Raw genomic sequence first — 23,296 nt, 5'->3', positions numbered from 1 at the left:
TGGGGTATATTTTTTGTGCAATTATTGGAGCCTGTTTACAATCACAGTTGCTAGAAACTGGTGGCAATTTCCCCCCCCATATTGGACATTGTCACACTTTGCCACATGTGCAAATGTATTTGCTCAGGCATCTATACTACCCTAGTCAAAAGATTCTGAGCAGTTCAATATTGATGCAACAGTCAGATTCAAACACAAATCTAACAACACTTGAATTTAAGTACTTAAACTGTAGGATTATTTTAAAATCTTAGAAGCCCACAAATAAATAATGAAAATCCAGAAGGGAAAAAAGGAAACTACTGGAGTGACTTTGCTTCATAAAGCTCTTTAACTTTTTATCATTGTGTTCTGCTTATTGCAGCTTTCTCATTGATTAAGAGGGGCATCCAAGAACTAACAGATTGCCCACTTCTAATTTTAAGGGCACAGTATATAACTTGGTTGAGGGTCCAAGTTTTGAACACCAAAAAGAATCTATTAAGAACCATCCCCAGGTTTGCTAATCAGGATTGGTTCTCTAAAAGTCTTATAAAAAAGACCTTTGAGAGGTTTGGACCCATCCTTCACCTTATAAGTCCCATTCTTTACATCTGGAGAAGCATAGGTTCCCCACCCTGCTTTAAAATAAAACATGGCTGCAGGACAAGGCATGTAGGGGGGAAATAGTCCAATCCACATGACAGTGTGCAGGTATTTGTTGGAAAAGGAGGACAGGGTATGTAGAAGCGTCCTACCTCCCTCCAGACCAGGCACACGGGTTGTATTAAACATGCGTTCATACTGAGCTGAGCACATTGGCAGGCAACCTTGGATCAGCATCTGAGAAGCAGAGGGAAGCAAGAAAAGAAAGAAAGAAACAGAGAGACCGAAGGAATAATCAAGAAGATTTGCCTGCCATGAAGCTTTGAAAGAAGTAAAAAAGAACCCAAGGAGAATTTTTACTTCTTCTAGCAACTTGAATAGTCCTGCCAAGAAAAGAACCCAATGGGTAGGCCAAGCTCCAAAAGTTCTCCAGTTCTGACCATTAATATGCGTGAGTTATCTATGTTGACAAGAGCAAGAAGGGATTTTATTCTTTAAAGACAGTGACAGTGACTGATTGCCAACTTAGTACCTTAGAATGACTTCTACCATTCAACATGAAGTAGATTCAGGGGTGGGATTCAAAAATTTTAACAACCAGTTATGTGGGCATGGCTTAGGTGGTGGGCGTGGCTTGGTAGTCATGTGACTGGGTGGACATGGCTTGGTGGTCATGTTATTGGCTGGGTGTGACCAACTCAATATCACTCACATCGAGGCACACATCTCCTCACCTGGCCTCTCATGACTGTGGGGATGCTGCAACAGTCGTAAGTGTGAAAAATGGTCATAAGTCACTTTTTTCAGTGCCATTGTAACTTTGAATGGTCACTCCACACAAGCAAAGTACCAGCAAAGGAGGAAAAAAAAAACTCCAGAGAAGTTCCAGAGACAGGAAGTCTAGTCCTGCCAAGAATGTAATAAAGCTTAATGGAGAGGCAGTTTCTGTAAGCAACACCAGAATGTTTCCTTCCTGCCTTCCTTACAGGATTAGGCCAGTAATTTCTTCTAACAACCGGTGTTCTGAACTGCTTAGAATGTTAACAACCGGTTCTAGCGAATAGATGCGAACTGATAGAATTCCCACCTCTGAGTAGACTGCAATAGCTACCATCATTCCTAGCCATATGACACTATACTGCTGGAGATAATGAAAGTATTGGCACAACACTCACAGAAGACACCAAGTTGTGAAGGGATGATTAAGACAGAAGGATTTAGAGAATTATGGGTAAGTCCTGACATCATAGAATGCAACACTGAAGATATGGACCAGAAAACCAAGCAAAAGACCCCACAGAGGAGATTCATATTGCACAAGTCTCCCATAGCCAGATGTGAAAAGGAGGTTGCTTCTCAGGGACTTCCAGTTCACTTACCCTGCCCCTCCCCAGGCAACCGGGTGGTGTTGAAGAGGCGCTGCCACTGGGCCGAACAGAGGGGGATGAAGGAATTAGGAACCATGCTCTGATATCAGGTGACAAGGAACCCCAAGATTAGATGGGGAAAAGGAAACCAAACAGAGAAGATATTTATTGTTGTTATCTTTAGTATACTCGGTGATCCTAGAACATTTAAGGAACTTTTAAAATCAAAGTATAAATAAATGTAACAAGCAAAAAGCCCAATGATCAAACGTGTAGAAAGATCGCTGAGAAAAAGAAGCATGACTTGGACTTTATAATGCAGCTGGCAGTGCTGTCTTGCATTTAATAAGCAAAGCAAAGCTACCTGTGCATTTAAGCTGATATAATACTCGGCCCACGATATTGGGGTAGGTCCATTTTCATTCCCCTATAGCTTTGATTTAAGCCTCTTTTCTACCTTTTTCTTTGCTGCATATTTTCAAAGAACCAATTCAGTATTTGAACCCTAAGTTGTGCTTGAGACAAACTCAAAACAGTTGTGGTGTGAATACAGGATTTGATCTCCTGGTTGTGGTTTTGTTGTTTTTACTTCAAATGAACTGCAAAAATCTCAGTCCAGAGTAGCTCCTGCCCACACCGAAGGAGAAATTCATATATATATTGCTTGCTCTGCAGCAACAATTAAACAGTTTAGATCTAGAAAAAGAACAACTGTCCTCCACAGAACTGGAACATCATGCAATTGCCGTGACACTAAAAAAACATTAAACATTAAGTAGCATAAGCACGTATTATCATTTTATCCCTTAGATCAGCAAGGCTAGGAGTAAAATTGATGTTCATCTGTGAATTTCACTGAGATCCTTTGCAAATAATTGGCCTGATTAACATGTGAAACTAAACCATAATCTGTGTTTAGTTTTAACTTAATCTCATAAGCAAACCAGATATGCAAATATGGCTTTTCTTTTTTCAGGGCACCAACATACCCCAGAAATTCCTTAACATGAGTCCTGGAAGAAAATGTGGGATTCATTGTGATTTTGTAGACTATGCTTGCACCACAGTTCTGGCTCTTTCTACATCTCCTCTTCCCCTTTGTCTAGTTAAGACCAATGAAACTTTTTCAGTGATGTGTGCTACACAAATGATATGGTTAGTTTAGCATTAACATTAGTTTGTAAGTCCTTCCATTTTTGAAAGCACAGCAGCAAACTAAACTGACCATAAGGGCAAAACTATCAAATGGTATGAGAAACATGCCTGTATTTTTAAAAGATAAAACTGAAAATCCCTTTCAGAAAATGCAGCCTTTTCTAACCTAGCATGTGTTTGAGACTATAATTTCCAAAACCTATCAAGTATTGTGATTTTGAGGATTGTACTTCACTTTATCTGGAGAGTCCCAGTTTGGGGAAGTGAAATGAGCTTTATGAAGTGAAATGAGCAAGCTTGGAATACATTAAGAAGTGGCCATGCTTTTATTCCTTTTTCCTCTCTGCAGGAGGAAAGCAATTACATGTGAATCCTTGACTTATGACCATTTAGCAACCATTCAAAGTTATGCCGGTTTAGCAACCATTCAAAGTTATGCCGGTGCTAAAAATAGTCTGATTCTCATGCTTATGACTGGTCTCACACACTTATGACCATTGCAGCTTCACCATGGTGACGTGACCAAAATTCTGGTGCTTGGCAACAGGCATATATTTAATATATTTATGTAATTGCTATTTGTGACCCTCTTAGCTGGCTTCCAACTAGCACAAGCAGTGGGGGAAACTGAATTTCCTTAACAATTGGATAACAACCACTTAACAACCATGAGTAATTTGTTTAAAACCATAACAAAAGGAGGTTATAAAATTGGGTCTGACTCATTTAACCGCTTTCTTGCTTAGCAATAGAAATTCAAGAGCACCTGTATAAATCTTCTTGTTCTCAGTCTGACTCCACTAACTAATTCGGGCAGAGGTTCCTATCCTCGCTACATTTTGATCTCACTCACTGGTTTGATTTCCTCCCGGATGAGTTTGCGTCGGTACAACAGTATGGCATAAACAAGATTCCCAGCACGAGCAGCTTGGACTGGAGTAGGTGTTACATAAAGGAAATCCTGAAAAATGAGCGCAGAAGAAATGAAAACATGGGAAGAAAGTTTGGTCAGAAGATCTGGAAGAAAAATGTCCTGTTCAAGGGTTGGTATTCTTCTCTAGCTTCTAACTCACCATGGCATAATAGTTGCTATTTACCATCAGGGGGCTCCTTCCACGGAGATACACATACTCTTCCCACCAATCACTTACCTGGCAAGAGATGGGTGGAAAAAGAGAAATTAAAAAGACAGCACCATATACATATTCTCAGTGTACTACACTGTTCTTCCCAAAGAGCCCTTCCCTTTAAAAGACCCACTCACATAGTTGGGTGCCCACCAAGATTTCAGTGTGAGATACCACTGCAGATGTGGTCCAAGGGTCCGTTCAAAGTCACGGACAAGGCCTGTCATTCGATGGAATTCTGTATCGGTCATCAGAGGTCGTATGGATTCCAGATACTAAGGGAGAAAGAAAAATGTGGAATTAGATCTTGGCAAGTACAGAGTTCATTCTTTTATCCAAAAGCCTTCCTCATCCCAAATTCAAGAGAAGACATTTGTCCCCATTCATTCTCCTACAAGAGCAATTGAAACCAGACGCCTTGTAGGCGTGGAAGTATGCATCTTTGTAGATGCATGAAAAAGAAGTTCAAGAGCTTCAGAAAATTGTAGATAGGGATATAAGTTCAGACTTCCCTAGTTTTCTCTTTCTGTTATTATCTAGTGATTGTCTCAATTTTAGGCAGTTTCAATCATAGAGATGGAAATCAAGCAGTTTCTAGGATAATGAAAGAAGAAGAAAAATTATGTTTCCTAATGTGAAACGATGAATCATAAATGAATATTTTCATATCTGTAAAGGTTCTGTGCCGTGGAGAAGAATCGCATGGAGGGGTGGGGGAATTAAAAGCAGCAATATAAAAAAGCTGTAACACTTGGCGATCATATCTTGGAGATGCTATGATCTTGTAGTCCCCAAAATTTGGAGAGTTCAGCTAAAAAAAAGCTATCAATGAACAGTTTTTCAGAACATGAAGCATTCAAAACATCCTTCCCAGCTCACCAGTGGCTGAAGTCACCCAGGTATTATATGTTTTTGTTGAAATCGCATGATAACCTCAAAATGCCCTGCATGTAAAACTCTCATTTAATTACCGGTACTATAGATAGAATATAGCAATAACAATTAGACAGTGTTATTGCTTCACAGTGCTTTACAGCCCTCTCTAAGTGGTTTACAGAGTCAGCATATTGTCCACAACAATCTGGATCCTCATTATATCGACCTCATAAGGATGGAAAGCTGAGTCAACCTTGAGCTGGTTGGACTCAAACTGCCAAACTGCTGGCAGCCAGCAGTCAGCAGAAGTAGTCTGCAGTACTGCATTCTAACCACTGCATCACCAAGGCTCAACAACAAAAGATCCAAAATACATTTTTTAAAGATTTCAGCTTTGCTTTTGTCAAGGATAATCCATTCCTTGTGTGTATTTATTTATTTATTTGTCTGTCTGTCTGTCTGTCTGTCTGTCTGTCTGTCTGTCTGTCTATCTATCTATCTATCTATCTATCTATCTATCTATCTATCTATCTATCTATCATCTATCTATCTATCATATGGCATTCTTTCTTCACTTTGCCGATTTCTACCCTACAAACTGTTTCTGTCACTCCTTGAGCTGGTTTTGGAGTTACTATTTTTTTTAAAAAAAAAGATTAGTATTTTTTCTCTATGCAAATTATAGGGCTTCAGATACTAATTTTTATCTCTTATGATTATGACATGGTTAACCGTTCAAAAGAATAGAAAATGCTTTCTCTTGCTAAGACAGTGTAACTGTTGGATGCATTTGGCAATGTTAGATTATAAATTATCTCATCTCAGAGAAAGAAGAATTCTATGTTAAAGTATTTGTTAATTCATGAAATTTATCTACAGAGGTTTACTGTTATGCAACTATGCATAAATGCTGTCCAATTAACTCAATGAATGAATAACTCAAATGTGTTATCTTAGTGAATCACTCCCACTGCAAACAAGCAATGGAAAACCTGATTCTCAGATTAGCCCCCTTTTTAAACTTCTTCCTTTGTCTCCAGTCAGAACAAGACAACATTTTAACATAACATTCATTGTGGTTAGTTTGCACAAATAGTTATTTCTATCAAGTAGCAGACTTTCAAAGCAGCAATCAATGCAGGTTAGTATTAAAATTATCCTAACTAAAAACATCACCATCTATCGTTGGAATACAAGGAGTGGAGATGGCAAATGTAGGCCTTTGTCTTCCTTGTTTTGACTCCTCCTGTGAACACTACTACTTCGAAGATGCATTCCTTCACCTTCAGACCCAAGTGTCTAAGAAATATTAGAACCTTTGAATGCCCACTTGTAAGTAAGAAGAATATGGACAAAAGCTCACCCTCCGCATTGTATCTGTAATAGCTGGAACAGGCAAGCGAGGCAGTGAGGCCTGATAGCTATACAACATGGGTTTACGACCAGAGAAGATTTTCACCAAAGCCTATAAGACGAGGGGATAAAGGGAGAAGTGAGCAAGACCCCACATTTCAACATGTTCTTTTTTTTCCCTCCAGCATTTTTTTCACCTAATTCACAGTAAAGTGGCCTGTTTTGTAGGACATGGTGAATCCCGCTATAAGACAGTGAGATATTTGCTTCAGGTAGCAGATACTACTAAAACTATTGTGGGGCAAAGCTATCTATGCTTAGTAGCCTGTCCTACATCCTCCTAAACCCTTCAATAAATTATGCTGATGCAAGATTCAATTGCCATTCCAGTCATTTTTAATATGAAAAAAAGGGAAACTGGAAAATCATCTTGTCTTTTTTATTAGAAGACGATTGACTAAGGTTGCCCTGACACTGGATTACTACAAAATGCAGCCACCAAGGTTCATTACGGACAGCACAGAAGTTTAGTCTAAAGTTTATAACAAAGGTTTTGCAGCTTTTTGGATCAAAAGTGGGAAAGGTTCCTCAGCAGGAATATGGCTTTCACCTCTTTAATGAAACTGCACCTTTTTCTCGACTCGTGTGGTAGGTCTGTAACACCCCCCACCCGCCAGGAGAATCGATGCTAATTGAACGTAGTGAGACCATTGTACTCTGGATGGAACTTCCTCCTTTTCTGACATAGTTTACTACATATCTGGAAGCTGATTTTATGTTTGTTTGTAGAAGCACTCAGTCATATGAGAACTAAGCCCAAAGGATATTTATGTTTTCACGTCTTCTCCAAATTCTAATCTGATCTTCTTAGGCATAATCACTCCTTCTTCTAAATGCCTTTGTGGGAATTACAGACACACCTGCTAAACTGTCTTAATATGTATTTGTGCTCCTCATTTGGTTCCTTCTCAACTGATATGTCCCAATATTTCATCTCATTTTTCTCCAGCAGCCTTCTCAAATATGTACCTCTCAGGTGTGCTGAATGGAAATCTCATCATCCCATACAGCCAGACCATGAGAAGTATAATACAACAACATATCTAAAAGATATTGGATTGGGAAAAGCTGCTCCATGGTATTTTTCATATAAACCATCATTAACTTTTTAGCTAAAACTGTTCATCTCCTCTTTGATCCTGAACATAGCTATTGTAAGTAGCTCAGAGATGTACCTTTCTGTAGGTGAGCTGTATACTGCTTAGATGGTATGGTACTAAGAAAGTTAGGGAGAACCTACTCATTAGGTGACTTTAAGTCCCTCCTTTCTTTCTTATCCTATTTATGAAAATAACATTGCAGAAGTATTCTCCTGAGATCCTGGAGGAGTATTCTGGAACAGTGTTTTTTAGTTTTTGTTTTGTTTCTTTTCCTCAGGCATTTGGTAGCAACATCTTATTAAATGTGCCTGAGCTCAAAAGCTAAGATTGGATGAGAAACTTACAGGGTATAGCAAGGTTGCAAGTTAGACTAGGAAGATAAAAAGCATCTCCGCCCCGCAAAATTACTGGCATTATGTAAGTTTGCCAATAAAACTGCATAAATATATACATGCAAAGTTACCTGGGATCAAGCTTGACTTGAAAAAGGTTTTGTCTTTTATAAAACAATATGTGCCTAACTTTTAAAGCCAGACAGAAATCTTTGCCCTCATACTGTTTAATTCAATGAATAAATATGATAACCTGAGCTATAGAAGAGAGGAAAAATATAATTGCTATAAATGCATTAAACACTTGTAGTTTCTCCTCTGATAGCCTTGCTCATATAGTACTTGGCAGATGGGTTGAAAACTCCCAGATTTTTAGCTAGAAAAACCTATTTGCTCTGTGCTATAAGCCTGCTTCAGCTCCACACAGGGTTATAGTAGCCAAAACCTAGGATAATTATACATGCCACCCCGTGAACCAATACCCTCCACCAACAATTGGCACCGTATCCAACTTGCATTCTAAGACTATACTTGTTCTGTAAGTACATACCAACCAGATCTTTGTGGTGTTGGATATCCGACCATGCTCCTCATACATCCATCCATGGTAGCATAGCAGCATCTTAAGAATGCTACGCATGGTCATAATGAGAGCCAGCCACAGTCCTGTGGAAAAGGCCAGGACACTGAGGACATTCAGGCCCTGATCTGACAGATAATTGCTGGGGAAAAAGAGGAGGATGGAAGAAAGACAAAGTCAATCTTTCAAGAAAACTAACCTGTATCTGTGTAGATTACAAGTAAACTTTGAGGACAGTTAAAGATTGGGGGGAGAGGGAAGGGAAATGAATGATCTGATGCTTAGTTCACATTTGTTACATCCAAAATATCCCAGAGTTAGTCATTTCCCTTCAGATTTCTGAAATACCTCTGCCCAAACTATGGAAAAATGCAAATGGTCAGTGGTTGTGTTCACACAATACATTTAACCAAGGTAGTTAAAAATCGAGTAGCTGCCTTTGTACAATTAGTTTTAACTTCTTTATAGCTTTAGTATGTTGTAGTAATTCAGCTGCTTGGTTTACATTTCAATTAAATGTACAATCTCTGAAAAAGTTTTAATAAGCATGTCACTGTACAGAAAATATTGGGTGATTTGTCTCATTCAATATAAGAGCTTTCTATGCCAGGATGGACATTTTGGTAGGCTGAGAGTGAGTTTTTATTCTTTTGCTTACCTAATACACAATGTTGTCTGTCTTGCTAATAGGGAAAAGATAACTGGAGTGATGAAACACAATATTATCCACTTAATGCAGGATAATAAAGCATTAATGCAGATAGGAATCAGGAAGCATGTTGGATTTCTGTTATTCCCCACAATGCTAACTCTTTACCCAGTTATAGAAACTGTGTGCTGCAGCTACAGCCAAAATTAAGGCACTATGACAGGATGCTATCTGAACTCAACGATTAGGTCTGACTGGGTCTTAGCTTCTCCCATCTGACAAAATTAACAGTTACTAGTTCATCATGAACACTTGTCTCTTTTTCTCCCCTAATTACCTGACTGGCAGATGTTCCTTTATTTTGTCAATCATGCCCATGGAGGGGTCAAGACGAGAGAACTGGGTTACTAGGATGGCTGTAACCATGAAAAACCAACTGGAGGGGCTGGCGGGATACACACCTGTCACAAAACCATTCTGTTTGGAGGCAATATAAGGAAATGGAGGTGAGAGGTAGGAAAACAAAGAACTTGAGAGTTTTGATTTTCTGCTACGTTGGCACTCTAACCTGTATCTGAAGAAATAAAATCTTTTTCTTGGAACTATGACTCACAGGTTGAACTTTTGCCTACATTCATAAATTATCCTCCAACTTCCTTTCCTTATTTTTTATATAAGGAAACTGTCCTCATCTTTATTTTTTTCACAGAAGCAGCAAGAACTTCTATAAATTAACTATGATATATTATTTCAATATATTTCAGTAAATATATTGCTACCTTTGTACAATTATTAGTTTTAACTTCTTTATAGCTTTAGTATGTTGTATTAATTCAACATACTAAACATACTACATACATACTATATAACATACATGCATACATATAACATACTAGGGGACACGGTGGCTCAGTGGCTAAGATGCTGAGCTTGTCAATCAGAAAGGTTGGCAGTTCGGTGGTTCGAATCCCTAGCACTGCGTAACAAAGTGAGCTCCTGTTACTTGTCCCAACTTCTGCCAACCTAGCAGTTCAAAAGCATGTAAAATGCAAGTAGAAAAATAGGGACCATTTTGGTGGAAAGGTAACAATGTTCCATGTGCCTTCAGCATTTAGTCATGCCGGCCACATGACCACGGAGACGTCTTTGGACAGCGCTGACTCTTCGGCTTTGAAATGGAGATTAGCACTGCCCCCTAGAGCCGGAAATGACTAGCACGTATATGTGAAGGGTTACCTTTTAGTAATGCAGCTGTTTGGTTTACATTTCAATTAAATGTACAACCTCTGAGATAATTCCAGCATTAAAAGCTAATCTACCGGCACTTACATTTTTGCTTCAAGGATAAGAATTTTTAATATTAATGATCTTTGTTGAGAGCCACTCTCTAGTGGTTATGGTGTTGCACTAGCAGTAGTAAACCCAGGCCTCTAGTTTTTTCCTTAGGCAAGAAAGCCAATTGCTTTCTTTTAGTGTAGCCCATCACTTCCTCTCAGTCCTAATCAGCATCAGGCTCTGGAACAAGCAGCTGAAAAAACAAAGCTCCTGTCACATCATGCATTAATAGCTTTGCTCTGTGAACTGAAGCAAATACAATACGGGTAGTCCTCAACTTACAACCATTTGCTTACTGACCATTAGAAGTTACAACTTTCCAGAATCCCTGCAGTCATGTGATAAAATTTGGGCAACCAGTATGTATTTACAATGTCAGTGTTACCTGATCACAATTTGTGATCTTCCTGGCTGGCTTCCAGCAAGCAAAGTCAATAGGGAATGTTGGATTCCTAAATGACCACTTGATTCACTTAACAGTCATAGCAAAAAAGGTTAAAAAATTTAACACGTCACTAAATGACCGACTTGCTTAGTGGCAGAAGTTCTAGTCCCAATTGTGGTCATAAGTTGATGACTACTTGTATGCCTGCAACCAAATGGGATAAATCCTAGGAACAACATTATGAATGGTCTTTGGGCTATTTGGAAATGTAAGTCTCTGTGAAATTTCAGGAATTTTTTTATAGATAGACCTGGCATTCAACAATAACAGGGATTAGGGCCTCTACAGATCCTGTAACTTTGTTCTCACCTTGAAAGCCATGTCACCACAAGTTCAGTACCCAAACCTCTTTCTCCAGGAGTGGTTTGCCCCTGCCTCCAACCAGTTTCCCTTTGTCATTCTCTTGATCTTTATCTCTTCCACCAAACCCCTAGCCATGCCCTACCCCAACCCATGAACCCAACCAGGGAGCTGCATTCTACAGACAATACTCCAATCCTCTTTAACACCTGTACTTCTTCTTGTCATTTGGTCTCTTTGCTACCAAATGTGAGCCAATTTTCCTCAATCTTCTACATCAGGGGTGTCAAACTCGTGTTGTCACGGTGGCATCATGTGACGTATCGCGACTTCCCCCCTCTTCACTAAACCAGGCATGGGCGTGGCCAGCGAGTGACACATCCAGCCTGCGGGCTGCAATTTTGACAGCCCTATTCTACATAAAGCCAACATGATTAACTTCACAGTATAGTAGTTAATAATTGTGTAATGAATTCAATTGTCTAATAAAGAACCAAGCAATCACAGCTCTTTAGTTATTTAAAAACTGACAATGAAATCTCTCTTTCACATTGTTAAGAACTCATTCTCTGTCCTCTGGTATATTCTTGACTGAACTCCAAGCCTTACTATTAAAATATTACAGATGACAACTTTGGTGTCAGCAAGAATCCTCAAGAACAAACTTTCATTTTGACTATATACCCCAATACAGGTAGTCCTCGACTTAAGACCATAATTCAGCTCAAAGTTTCTGTTGCTAAGTGAGGCATTTGTTGAAAGATTTTATGATCTTTCTTGCCACATTAATTAAGTGAATGTCGCTGCAGTTGTTAACTTAGTACAGGGGTCCCCAAACTTGGCAACTTTAAGACTTGTGGACTTCAACTCCCAGAATTCCTCAGCAGCATAGCTGGCTGAGGAATTGTGTGAGTTGAACTCCACAAGCCTTAAAGTTGCCAAGTTTGGAGACCTCTGACTTAGTAAGTGAATCTTAGTAAGTAAGTTGTTAAGTGAATCTGGCTTTCTCACTGACTTTACTTGTCAGAAGGTAGCAAAAGGTGATCGATCGCATGACCCCATAAATGTGAGTCAATTGCCAAGCATCTAAATTCTGATCACGTGGCCATGGGGATGTTGAAATGGTTGTAAACTGTTAAAAATGGTCATGTTATTTTTTTCAGTGACGTTGTAACTTTGAATGGTCACTAAATTAACTGTTGTAAGTCAAGCACTACCTGTACACAGAACTCTTTTCCCTCCTGAGGGCTCCCAATTAAGATTTCACAGCCAGTTTTTCAAGTAGCATTTGATCTTGTATTTTTAATAGATTACGACTGTTCCTGCATTACCCGTAGTTGATTGAGTTTCTTTTTCCAGGAACGCAGGCCTGAAAGGTAAATCTCCTTGATAGCTGCATGGCTCAACTGAAGATCAATGCCCTCTGGAGAGACGGTGAACTGAAATGCCACAGCCTGGTGAGCTTCTGCCATTGTGGGAGGGTATTAGCTTGTTGGCTAAGCAGTTAAAAGAAACAGAAAGAAAACCAATCACATAATTAGCCTTCACTATCAGATACATTCCAGGTGTGATGAAAATACAACGTCACCATTGCTCAGTCACTGATGGGTTATCAGATCTACAAAAAAAAATTAGGCAACCCCTGGATAGCAAAGATTATTTTCTGTGTCTCTTCATTGATATCTAGTGGTCAACAATATTTTTTTCAGACCAAATCAAGCAATTCTGAACAAGGCTTATATAAACCCACACCTAACACTCCAGGGGTGGGCTGCTGGGGGTTTGCAGGAGTTCAGGAGAACCCCTAGTAAGATTCTGCACAGTTCACAGAACCCCCAAATCCCACTCCTGCCTGGCCCACCCTACCCCTACCCTCCCATGAGTCCCCATGCGACCCGTTTTGGATGCAGGTAAGTGCAGGCCGCCCATGGAGGCTCGGGGATGGCAAAAAAAATGGGCCTCCCAGAAGTTCGAGAAGGCTGGAAATGGGCCCGTTTCTGGCTTCCAGAGAGCCTCCAGAGTCCTGGGAGGCCATATTCACCCTCCCGGAGGCTCGAGGAAAGCCTCTGGAACCCGGGGAGGGCAAAAACACCCCCTCCCACCATGGTGCAGGAGGCCGACTGGGCCAGTGGTGGGATTCAATTTTTTTTACTACTGGTTCTGTAGGCATGGCTTGGTGGGCGTGGCAGGAGAAGGATACTGTGAAATCTCCAGTCAGAGGTGGTATTTGCCGGTTCTCCAAACTACTCAAAATTTTCGCTATCGGTTCTCCAGAACTGGTCAGAACCTGTTGAATACCACCTCTGGACTAGGCCATGCCCAAATTTTTGAAGCCCACCCCTGTAATATTCCACCAAATTTGTTTCCAAAGTTATATTAATTTGCAGAATTTACAACCCGGCTTTCACCATTAGGCTATAACAATAAGAATAATGCAATGCGAAGAAGGCATGCAGTATCTTTCAAACAAAAATATTACAAGTTAAAACCACTGATTTTCAACAGATTATAAATTATAATGGACTAATGAGAAGAGAAGAAAAACTCCTGAAAAAGGACATTTAAAATCTGGAAAAGAATGGAGATAAATAAAAACAGATAGTTGTTTCCATTTTATCTGATAAAAGAACCATTAGATTGTCATAAACAATATGTAAGGAAAAAGCTCATGCTCCCACAAAGACCCTATTTTCACCTAAACGAATTCCCTAATAAACAAGGACAATACTTACTCAGTTCCCAAAATGTTGTCTCCTAATTTTCCCCCTACTTTCCCCCCGACATTAACTAATCAAAGTCTATGGGCATCTGATTTGCTTATTCATAGCTGTTTAAGGACTTGACATGCACCCTCCCCATGGGTAATTAATAGAAAATAGATAGTGTCCAGACTGAACAGAAGATGCTGTGAGCTCGTCACCAATGACACAATAAGGCACCCACAGCCATTATAGTAGGTATTTAATAGGAATATGCCACCAATTCAGAAGTGCTTTGGAGTGGATATGGGCCAATTACACCTCTCAATACTTCCTTAAGTAAGCTGCTTGTGGAAGTATTTAAAAATGAAAAAATAAAATAATATTAATCTTTGCTATCTCAAAAACTGTCAGGAAAAAGATCCATACTTACAAAATGGATCTACTACGTATAGCATAAGAAGTAATCCCTAAATATCTGTTTTTTTCCCCAACAGATGCTAGTTTTCATTGAAAGAGTAAAAATTCCAAAGAGGAGCCTGGGTGCTGAACACTATTTTTCACTTACATCCCACCAGATGCAAATTTGGCTGCTATGGCAACATTTTATGCCAAGTAATTAAAAGGGAATAGCAAGAAAAAGGGTAAAACCCTTGGTATAATAATTCAAAGATACCATTAGTTTGAATAGTTTTAACTCGCTCCTTGCTTGCAGCTTCAGTAATGCTTGCAGCTCCTTTGTTAATGAAAACACCCTTTCAAAGGACCCAGTTCTATCTAAGCCCTGTTCTATAACTAGACAGTAAAGAAACAGAGTCAATATATAAAATATAAAATCTTGGTTAGACCTGCCATTCAACCTCATTGTCTTCTACAAAGAAAATCTAAGAGCGTCAGTTCTCAAAGCTACTATTGGTACTATTATCAGAAATTCTCTGGAGATAAGTTGAAGTCATAAAGTAGGTGACACCCAGCTTACTTCACCAGCTGTATGTAGTCTGTTTCTCCACCCCCTGAAAGGAGGGCCACCTTGTTTACTTAATACAGCTGAGAGTGCCCATGATGTCAGCACTACGCCAATATGAGGTCACAATATAATGGAAAGTTTGAATGAAGGCATCAAATAAGGTTACTTATTTGACACAGTTCATGACAAGTGAAAATTTAGGGGACACTTCCAACCAATAATAATCGCATGTCCATTACATAACTTGGACTACAACTGGCATACTTCTGAGCCAGCCCCCTCTTTTGATAAGCTGAAGATTAGAAATGATACATATCATTAAATGTATCATACAGATATTGTGGAATGCTGTCAGCATCTTAGAGCCCTGTTCAGCCATGAATCAAATCACCCAATTTCCACCTATTGTAGCTCTGGATATAGACTAGAATGAGAACTGATTATATAGTAAGGAGAACAGTGTTATCAGGGGTCAGTAGTTCAAGGGAAAGGTTATGACACTCAACACAGAAGCATAACACTCTGTTGTTTATTAGATTTTTTCTATTATAATAAGCAAAATATTAATTCAGATTTAATTTTTGCTTTCTGTTTATAGTTAAGTGAAATGGACAAAACATTTCCCGATTTTCCACCCCCTTTCTCCATTGTTTCCCACTACTTTGCTCGATGACACTCCTGAGATGGCATCAAAAGAAATCTTAAAAGATCCTTGGATTCTGAGAGAAAGCCACTGGGATGTGCTAGAGGGATTTCATCTGCAAATTGGCACCTTGCCTCAGATAAAGAATTATGAGGCAAATCCTGAAGAATCTCCTCACTTAATTAAAGATATTCACACCCCAATTACCACTATGCACCCCTGGCAATTCAGAGAACTGCAGCATTTTTCTGCTAGCTTTGGTGGTTGCTAGATAAGGAATATAATTTTGTATGGTAGGCCAGAATTGCTATTCCCAGATACATAAATAAGGATAGCTGAGAAATAATGGATTGCCTAAAGCAACCAACACATTTATCAAAAACTGAGATTTAAATCAAGGATACCTTAATGGTGGAAAAGTGTTTGATGATCAAAGGATGTGCACTGAGATTTCAACTGGACTTCTTACTTCACAGCTTGGAGACAAACAGCTACATATTTTATCTTACCTGCTTGTACTGCTACTTTTGAAGATAGTTTAATTCTTTGCTTTATCCCTTTCCAGCTTTGGATTTCTCTACAAACCACTACATATCATTTAAAAAAAAATACAGAAAACTCTCGTTCTTGGTTGTTGTTGTCTGGTGATTATCCAGATCACAAGTTTGGTAGCCCAATATATAAGATAATTTATTCTCTGCTTAAAAATAATGGCAAGCTAGCAAAAATTCTTGTAGTGAATAAAACAAATCATTTCAGTCATGTTGTTGGAAGGACTTTCATTTCAATGCTAACATAACAGTAGTAAGAAGGAATTAACTATATAATATTAACTATATAAAAGCAGTAACTATATTGAATTCTACTATATAGTGCAATATTAATGCAATACCAGGGGTTTTCAATTCAATTGTATAGAATGCGAAGGATGTGTGTTTGTGTTTTATTTTTATAGTTATAATGTACACTGAAGATGGCATTTAATTTCATTGTACGAGGTGCAATGACAATAATACACTAAAATTAAACTAAACTAAATTAAAATTCCATGTGAAAAAACTATTTAGTGATATTTGATACATTGAACTGAGCATCAGGAATCTTGGTTTCCAATTCCTGTTTGTTCTTTTTCTATTTTACTCCATTTTGACCTCTGAGTTGGAATGCAATATCTCCAGAAGCTTTCTAGCATCAGACCCTATTAAACAAAAGGTTTCTCTCATTTGTGGACTGAAAAGAAAAACAACTATGATATTATTGATATATTTACATAACTCATTAAACTCTAAACCTGGCTTATAAAATAAGTCCCCCATAGGGTTCACATAATATGCTACATCCAAACAACTAATATTAAGATGTAGTATGTGATATATCCTGTTTGATTAAGACAATGTTCAGATTCCCATAATTAGTTGACTGAATGAACTAGTGATAATGTGGTAAGAGGAAATTATCGAGCAAAAGTTAAGAACGGCATATAAGCTTCATAGGAGCAGTTAAGTTGAGCACATTAATTTGGGGATAGAAAAATTCAAACTTCCCAAGGTTTGCAATCTTCTGCATCTTTTGGATTGCAAAATGAAAGTCATCAGAGGTATAAAATAAGCCTTGGAGAAAACACCTGGAGTAATCAGGAGCACATTATGTACAAGAAATACTGATATGAAACAACTGTTAACATTCTCTGCCTTCTCTGGGAATAGGGCTTGAGGGGCTCAGAAATTCATGGCTACCATGAGAACCATGGGCTTATCCCAGGTTATCCAGAGCCTAAAATGAGGCAGTGGTCACACACTGGGTCTGATTTTCCTATTAAGCAGTGCTATGTGAAATTGGGAGAACTTTTGTATGCTCTTTGTCCTGGTCAGATCATGCCCTCATTACCATGGGGTCAGTAGTGGGATTCAAATTTTTTTACTACTGTTTCTGTGGGCGTGGCTTGGTGGGCGTGGCAGGGAAAGGATACTGCAACATCTCCAGTCAGAGGTGGTATTTGCTGGTTGTCCAAACTACTCCAAATTTCCGCTACCAGTTTTCCAAAACTGGTCAGAACCTGCTGAATACCACCCCTGCATGGGATTCTCTGGCACCATCTATTGCAGGAAGATCAGACCTTTTAAATCAGTCCTCCCGATGATCGTTGGATTTCAGAGGGAGCTGGGGTTCTCCTGGTAGATAGCATGGTCCATATGAAGCTCTGGAATAAAAAAGTGACTGAACCCTGAGGTCAAATCATACCTATGCAACTTCTCCCCTCTAATAGATTCTGGCACTCCTTGTGGTTAATGGAGGAGTTAAGAGAATTGAAATGAGAGAAGAGACATCTCGAACAGCGGTCACCATCCAGTGGGCCGCGGCCCACTGGTGGGCTGTGAGAAAAGTTTGGTGGGCCGTAGAGAAATGTCACCCTCAGAGCACCCCCCCAAAGCAATTAATCCAGGCTGCGCAGAAACACAAGGCTGCCCAGCCCACATGGCCCGCTGGAACCCTCCCCGCCCACTCACTCCTTACCTGGCAAACTTGTCTGCTAAGTTGCTATTTTTCCTTTTTCTGACCATCATCTGTTCTGCTGTGTCATGAGATTTAGATTAGCTAGGAAGCAGGAAATGGTTGGATTTCTTGCTTTCTAGCTAAGCACAGCCGAACCTCCCTTAGGACTGAAGGTTTGCTTGCAAGCAAATTCAGTGCAGACTCACGGCAAGCAAATTTGAGAGACTAAGCTAGCTGATGGCAGATAGATAGATCACTCAATGATTCTGTGAGCAACTCAATCTGCTCTGCTTTGCCTGATTTTGGGTAAAAGTTGCTCTTTTTAAAAAAATAAAAAATTCAATATTTACATGCATGGTGTGTTGTGAATTAATTTTGTGAGTTTGCTTGCTAGCAAATTTTATGAGTTTGCTTGCAAGCAAATTTTATGTGACAGACTGAGCTAGCCAATGGCAGATAGATAGATTTCTGAATGAATCTATGATTCTGTGAGCAACTCAATCTGCCTGCCTGCTTTGCCTGATTTTGGGTAAAAGTTGCTCTTTTTTAATAAAAAATTCAATATTTATATAAATATTTATAATATTTACATATGAGCCATGCCCAGCCAGTCACATGACCACCAAGCCACACCCACAAATTAGGCCACACCCACAGAACCAGTTAGTAGTCCCTGGGATCTAAAATTATGAGTTTGGTGGTCCCTGAGCTCCAAAAGGTTGGAGACCCCTGATCTAGAACATAGCTGTCACTCTATAGAGGACAAATTCAGTTGGATGAGGGTTAGAGCTGCTATTAAGAGAAATTTGTGGCAGTAAGGGTGCCAAAGCATCAGAACTTCCCCACAATTATTGAATTTGCAGATAGTGGTCTGGGGTGGGATGTTCTGTGAATGAGTTGTGACTGTGGTAATTTGAGTGAAGGGGGGGTTCTATTACCTCTTAAGGGGGCCTTAATTCACTTCCTCCTCATTCAATCCCACTGTCATGCCCCTGGTGGAGACTGACTCTGAGGAAGAGGAGGAACAGCCAACAGGGAGTGGGAGTGTGGCTCCAGAGGTGGTGGAGGAGGCTGGGGAAGGGCAGAGACCAGCTGAGCAATCAGAGGAGGATCCAGGCCCATCTCCTATCCATCCTAGGTCACGCAGGGAGGAGACGATCAGGGAAAAGCGAGGTCTACTCAGGAGGAGTTTACCATGATCCTCCTTGTGGCTTGCAGCTGGGAGCTATGTATATAAGTTTGTAACTGCATAGTCAGAATTGCTGGAGTCAAAGTTTAGTTTTTACTTTGAAAGAGGTTTATCTTTGCTGGCGTTCTTCCCATGGACTCTCCTCTGTTATCTTCCTGGAATGTATGATTAATTATCTTGGCTTGCTTCGGAACTCTCGTTAATGCAGTTTGTTTTGGTTTTCTTTTTGCCTCATTATTTACTTTTGTGACTTTAAACTGTGCCTAATAAAACAGTGAAGTTAAGTTGAAGGCATTACCGGACTTTAATGTATGTTATGGGTTTTGGGTTATTTTGAGAGACTATGGTCATCACACCCACTATATTATATAGGACAATTTTTGTCCAGAATTTAACTTTTCCTTTTTGGGAAAGTTGGTTGAGAAGATGATTGCAGAACAGCTTCAGAAAACCTTAGATGAGGCAGATCTGGAGACTTTGCAGCCAGGATTCAGATTCAAGTATGGCATGAAAATGGCATTAGTCACACTTTTGGATGGTGGTAAGTAAGATGCGGATTGTGCATCCATTACCATAATTGGTTTCTTGGGAGCTTTCAAAACCCTCAACCATGGTATCCTTCTGGATCAGCTCAGAGAATTGGTGGTGGGTAACATGGGGCTATGCTGATTCACCTCCTTTCTCCAGAGGCAATTTTAATTATTGTAGTAATGGGGATGGATGATCCTGCCCTTGTTCCCTTTTATGCAAAATGCTGAAAGGGTCAGTGCTTCTCTGTTCCTATTCAACATGAAGCCACTGGGTGAGCTCACCTGTCACTCATCGTTGTTGCTGGATTGGGTTGCATGCCTCAAATTGAGTCCTTGCTCAGTCTGGGGCTCCTCCTGGACTTATAACTCTTGCTGTAGCAGTAGGTAGCAGTAGGTAGCAGTTGTAGCAGTAGAACCTTTGCTCAACTTTGTCTAGTTCCTAAGTCAAGGGCTGTGCTCACTGTCATTTATGACCTAATCACCTCCTGCTTGGATTGTTGTAATGTGCTCTATATGGGGCTGCCCATAAAAAGTATTTGGAAGCTTCAGCTGGTGCAGAATGCAGCACCAGGGACACCTATATGTGTTTCTAGAAGAAAGTGTATTATCTCTCTTATTTGGGAGCTTTATTGGTTACCAGTCTGCTCTGAATTCAGTTTTGATTTTGACTTTTAAAGCCCTATGTGGCATGGGACTAGACCAGAGGCCTCCAAACTTGGCAACTTGTAGACTTGTAGACTTCAACTCACAGAATTCCTCAGCCAGCATAGCTTAAAGTTGCCAAATAGGACTAGACTATTTGGAAGCCTACCTTTCCCTTATTACATCTATGCATTCCTCCAGATCCAACACAGGGACATGCTACAGATCTTGACAGTTAGGAAGTTTCATTTGCATCTTAGGTGGGGGGCCTTTTCTGCTGGGTCCCTGCTTTATGGAACATTCTTCCTGCCCACAAAGTGCAGCTGACTTCATCCCTTTTCCAGAAGAACCTCAAAATTTGCTTGCGTCAACAGCCCTGGACACCCCATGGGATTGGTGAAACATTCAGATAACTCCAGTGTAATTAGCACCTGCTCTTTACCCAATATTTTTTTTAGCTTAGTGCTTTTTATAATTTTGAAGTTTTAATGATAATCTCACTTGTTTGCAAGTATTGCTTTTGTCTTTGTTGTTCGCCTCTCAGAGTAGCTTGTTTGTGAAACATGCAGCCATATATATAATTATGACGAATGAATAAATAAATAAATAAACCATTTCTCCCTTAAGCAACAGGGTGTGGGTCAAACTGTTCTGGCTAAAGTCCAAATAGGCAAAAGTTGTTGCCTTAGATGTGTTACCTGCTGAAAAGAACCATGGAGAACTTTATCATGCTCAAATGTTTAGCTTCACAAGCTATAACCGTATTCCCATTCTTGGGATTCTAAAAAGATAGGGAGTAAGGCGAAAGATCCCTGCATGTCCTCTTCCCACAAAATAATATTCCTGTATTTCACGCCTATAGTAGAGAGCCCATGGCAAATCAATCTTTCCCTTTTCTCTCAGAAGTTGCTCTGGATATTTGAAGGCGAATCAAGGTTAGCTTATTCATTCTGCTAAGCCACAGTTTGTTTAACTAAGGGACAATGGGCTGAATTCTCAGATTTGCTAAGTCCAAAGCAAATAAGCCATATTTTGATTTAGAGAAAAAAAGAATTTCTTTGATTTAAGAACCAGCCATGGCATAATATGACAGCCTAAAACTGACCATTCAAATCGCCCTTTAATCAAGAGTATCACAGGATTTCCCCCCTATTTTCTATTCTATTTCCTATGTGAAATAGCAATAGCATCTACTTAACAAGATTATTGAAATGGGTTTCGAGCACTATATAGCTGATTAAAATAACCTGGCTTGTTTTTAGACCCAATATGATGTTTTCTTGCACAAATTTATAACTTTCTTTCCTGAAGCAGCAGCATCTCAGCAGTTGTGAAAATTTTCAGTACTTTAGAATGGGGGTGTTAATTGGTTAACTTCTACTGTACACAGTTTGCCAAGAGCCGGATGCAGCTGGGCTGATATACAAAGAAACTGATTTCTTTTTTCCCATCCAGCATAAGCAAATATTGTTGCCTTGGACTTGGTCTGCAGCACCAGCAGATTTAAAAATAACTGCTGCAGGGTCTGGAGTCTGGAAAAGATACGTGTAGACAAATACATCTGCTTCATGGTAATTGCCTATCTTCTTCATCTTCTTCACTTGCGGAATACTTCAGAGTTAGACCACAGTCTTAGATGAATTCACTTCCCACTGAAATCAGTATAAGTTGACATACAAAGTTGACATTGTTATATGAACTATTAAAGCTGCAATCCAAATCCTATACCTGCTCTCCTGTATTTTCTCTTTTAATTTTCTGATCATTAAAGAACTACTGTTATGGTTAAAAAAAGAAATTCTATGTCTGGGAATAAGTACTACAGAATCAGTAAGATATTTGTATAAATATGTGATTTGTTGAATTCTTGGTGCTCCTTAACCTTGGTTGTTGGCTTGCAAAAGTTTAATTATCCAACTAAATATCTAGTCAGTTAAAGAAATGTCTGCAAGCAAACAGCTGAACTCAGAGAAACCAAGGACTCCATAAATATATTGTTTTATAATGTTGGCTTTTTACAGGATTTAGAATTCAAAACCTCCTTTAGTGTCAGTGAAATATTTGATTTTGTTAGACTAAATCAGGTCTGGGTCTGTGTTACTAGAATCCCAAGATACCTTAAGTAAAGTCTAGGACAAAATTAATATATTTAAAATTTAAAGCTACTAAAATTGCTTTCAATATAAGAAATAAGAAAAATCCTCTTCATTGTAAGAAAAATTTGAAGGTTTGCAGACATTTTTCACTTCAATTTAAAACTGAGAATGAAGAGAATACCAGTTTTTGTTGTTAAAATTGGGACTCAACAATCTTAGCTGATTTACTACAAATCATTTAGAGAACTACTAAATAAGTACTAGAAGCTGCTCCATGTTAGGCACTGTCAATTCTTAATAACTTATATAAAACTAGAGGAATTTGTCAATGAACAGATCTGGGGAAAAATAAATATGCTTTTGAATGAAGAATGTTGTAACTTTAAACTATTCTATTGGTATACAAAAATAATCATCCAATTTGAAGATATATAAATTTAGGTTGGGTTCATATTGAATGATTAGAAGCAACATCTCTCTGTCAACCCATTCTAAATCTGTCCATAATTCCCTTTCAAAAAAAAAATTGTCTTGCTTCCTATATGTCCAAGCTAAACTTCCTTCAGTTTTGGTATCATCAGCATAAATAGATATGTTTCCCCAGTAGAAGGTAGCAAATAATTACACACAGTATTTTATTTGGGGTGCTGTCCACAAATAACTAGTGCTGAATTGCTCCAGGCAATTTGTGGTTCTTTTTTCTTTTTGATCTGGGTTGATGGAATGATGGAGACAACTGAATCTGAGTTTTAGCCTTTAACTGTGTGTTCATA

The 23,296-nt window shown here is 39.1% G+C and overlaps 1 protein-coding gene across 11 annotated transcripts in view; it reads right to left on the bottom strand.

The window, feature by feature from the left end:
* CPT1C (carnitine palmitoyltransferase 1C) overlaps positions 1-23,296 on the bottom strand; it is a 45,256-nt gene that overhangs the window by 11,859 nt on the left and 10,101 nt on the right. For 4 of the 11 annotated variants that reach the window (XM_087945231.1, XM_087945230.1, XM_087945229.1 and 1 more), the window contains 8 exons: positions 12,596-12,760; positions 9,522-9,661; positions 8,506-8,677; positions 6,474-6,575; positions 4,372-4,509; positions 4,181-4,258; positions 3,961-4,068; positions 1,965-2,052 (listed from right to left, as the gene is read on the bottom strand). In XM_087945231.1, the coding sequence (XP_087801357.1) occupies positions 1,965-2,052; positions 3,961-4,068; positions 4,181-4,258; positions 4,372-4,509; positions 6,474-6,575; positions 8,506-8,677; positions 9,522-9,661; positions 12,596-12,736 (967 nt within the window). In that variant the 5' untranslated portion in view covers positions 12,737-12,760. Of the gene's footprint in view, positions 1-737; positions 823-1,964; positions 2,053-3,960; positions 4,069-4,180; positions 4,259-4,371; positions 4,510-6,473; positions 6,576-8,505; positions 8,678-9,521; positions 9,662-12,595; positions 12,761-23,296 lie in introns of all 11 variants that reach the window. The other 7 variants (XM_087945235.1, XM_087945238.1, XM_087945236.1 and 4 more) reach the window with 4 other exon arrangements.

This window comes from Notechis scutatus, chromosome Z (genome assembly GCF_049901735.1).
Source record: "Notechis scutatus isolate UNSWTSFEM ecotype Mainland chromosome Z, rNotScu1.2, whole genome shotgun sequence".
Classification (NCBI taxonomy): domain Eukaryota; kingdom Metazoa; phylum Chordata; class Lepidosauria; order Squamata; family Elapidae; genus Notechis; species Notechis scutatus.
This window is presented reverse-complemented; position numbering and strand designations above follow the sequence as displayed.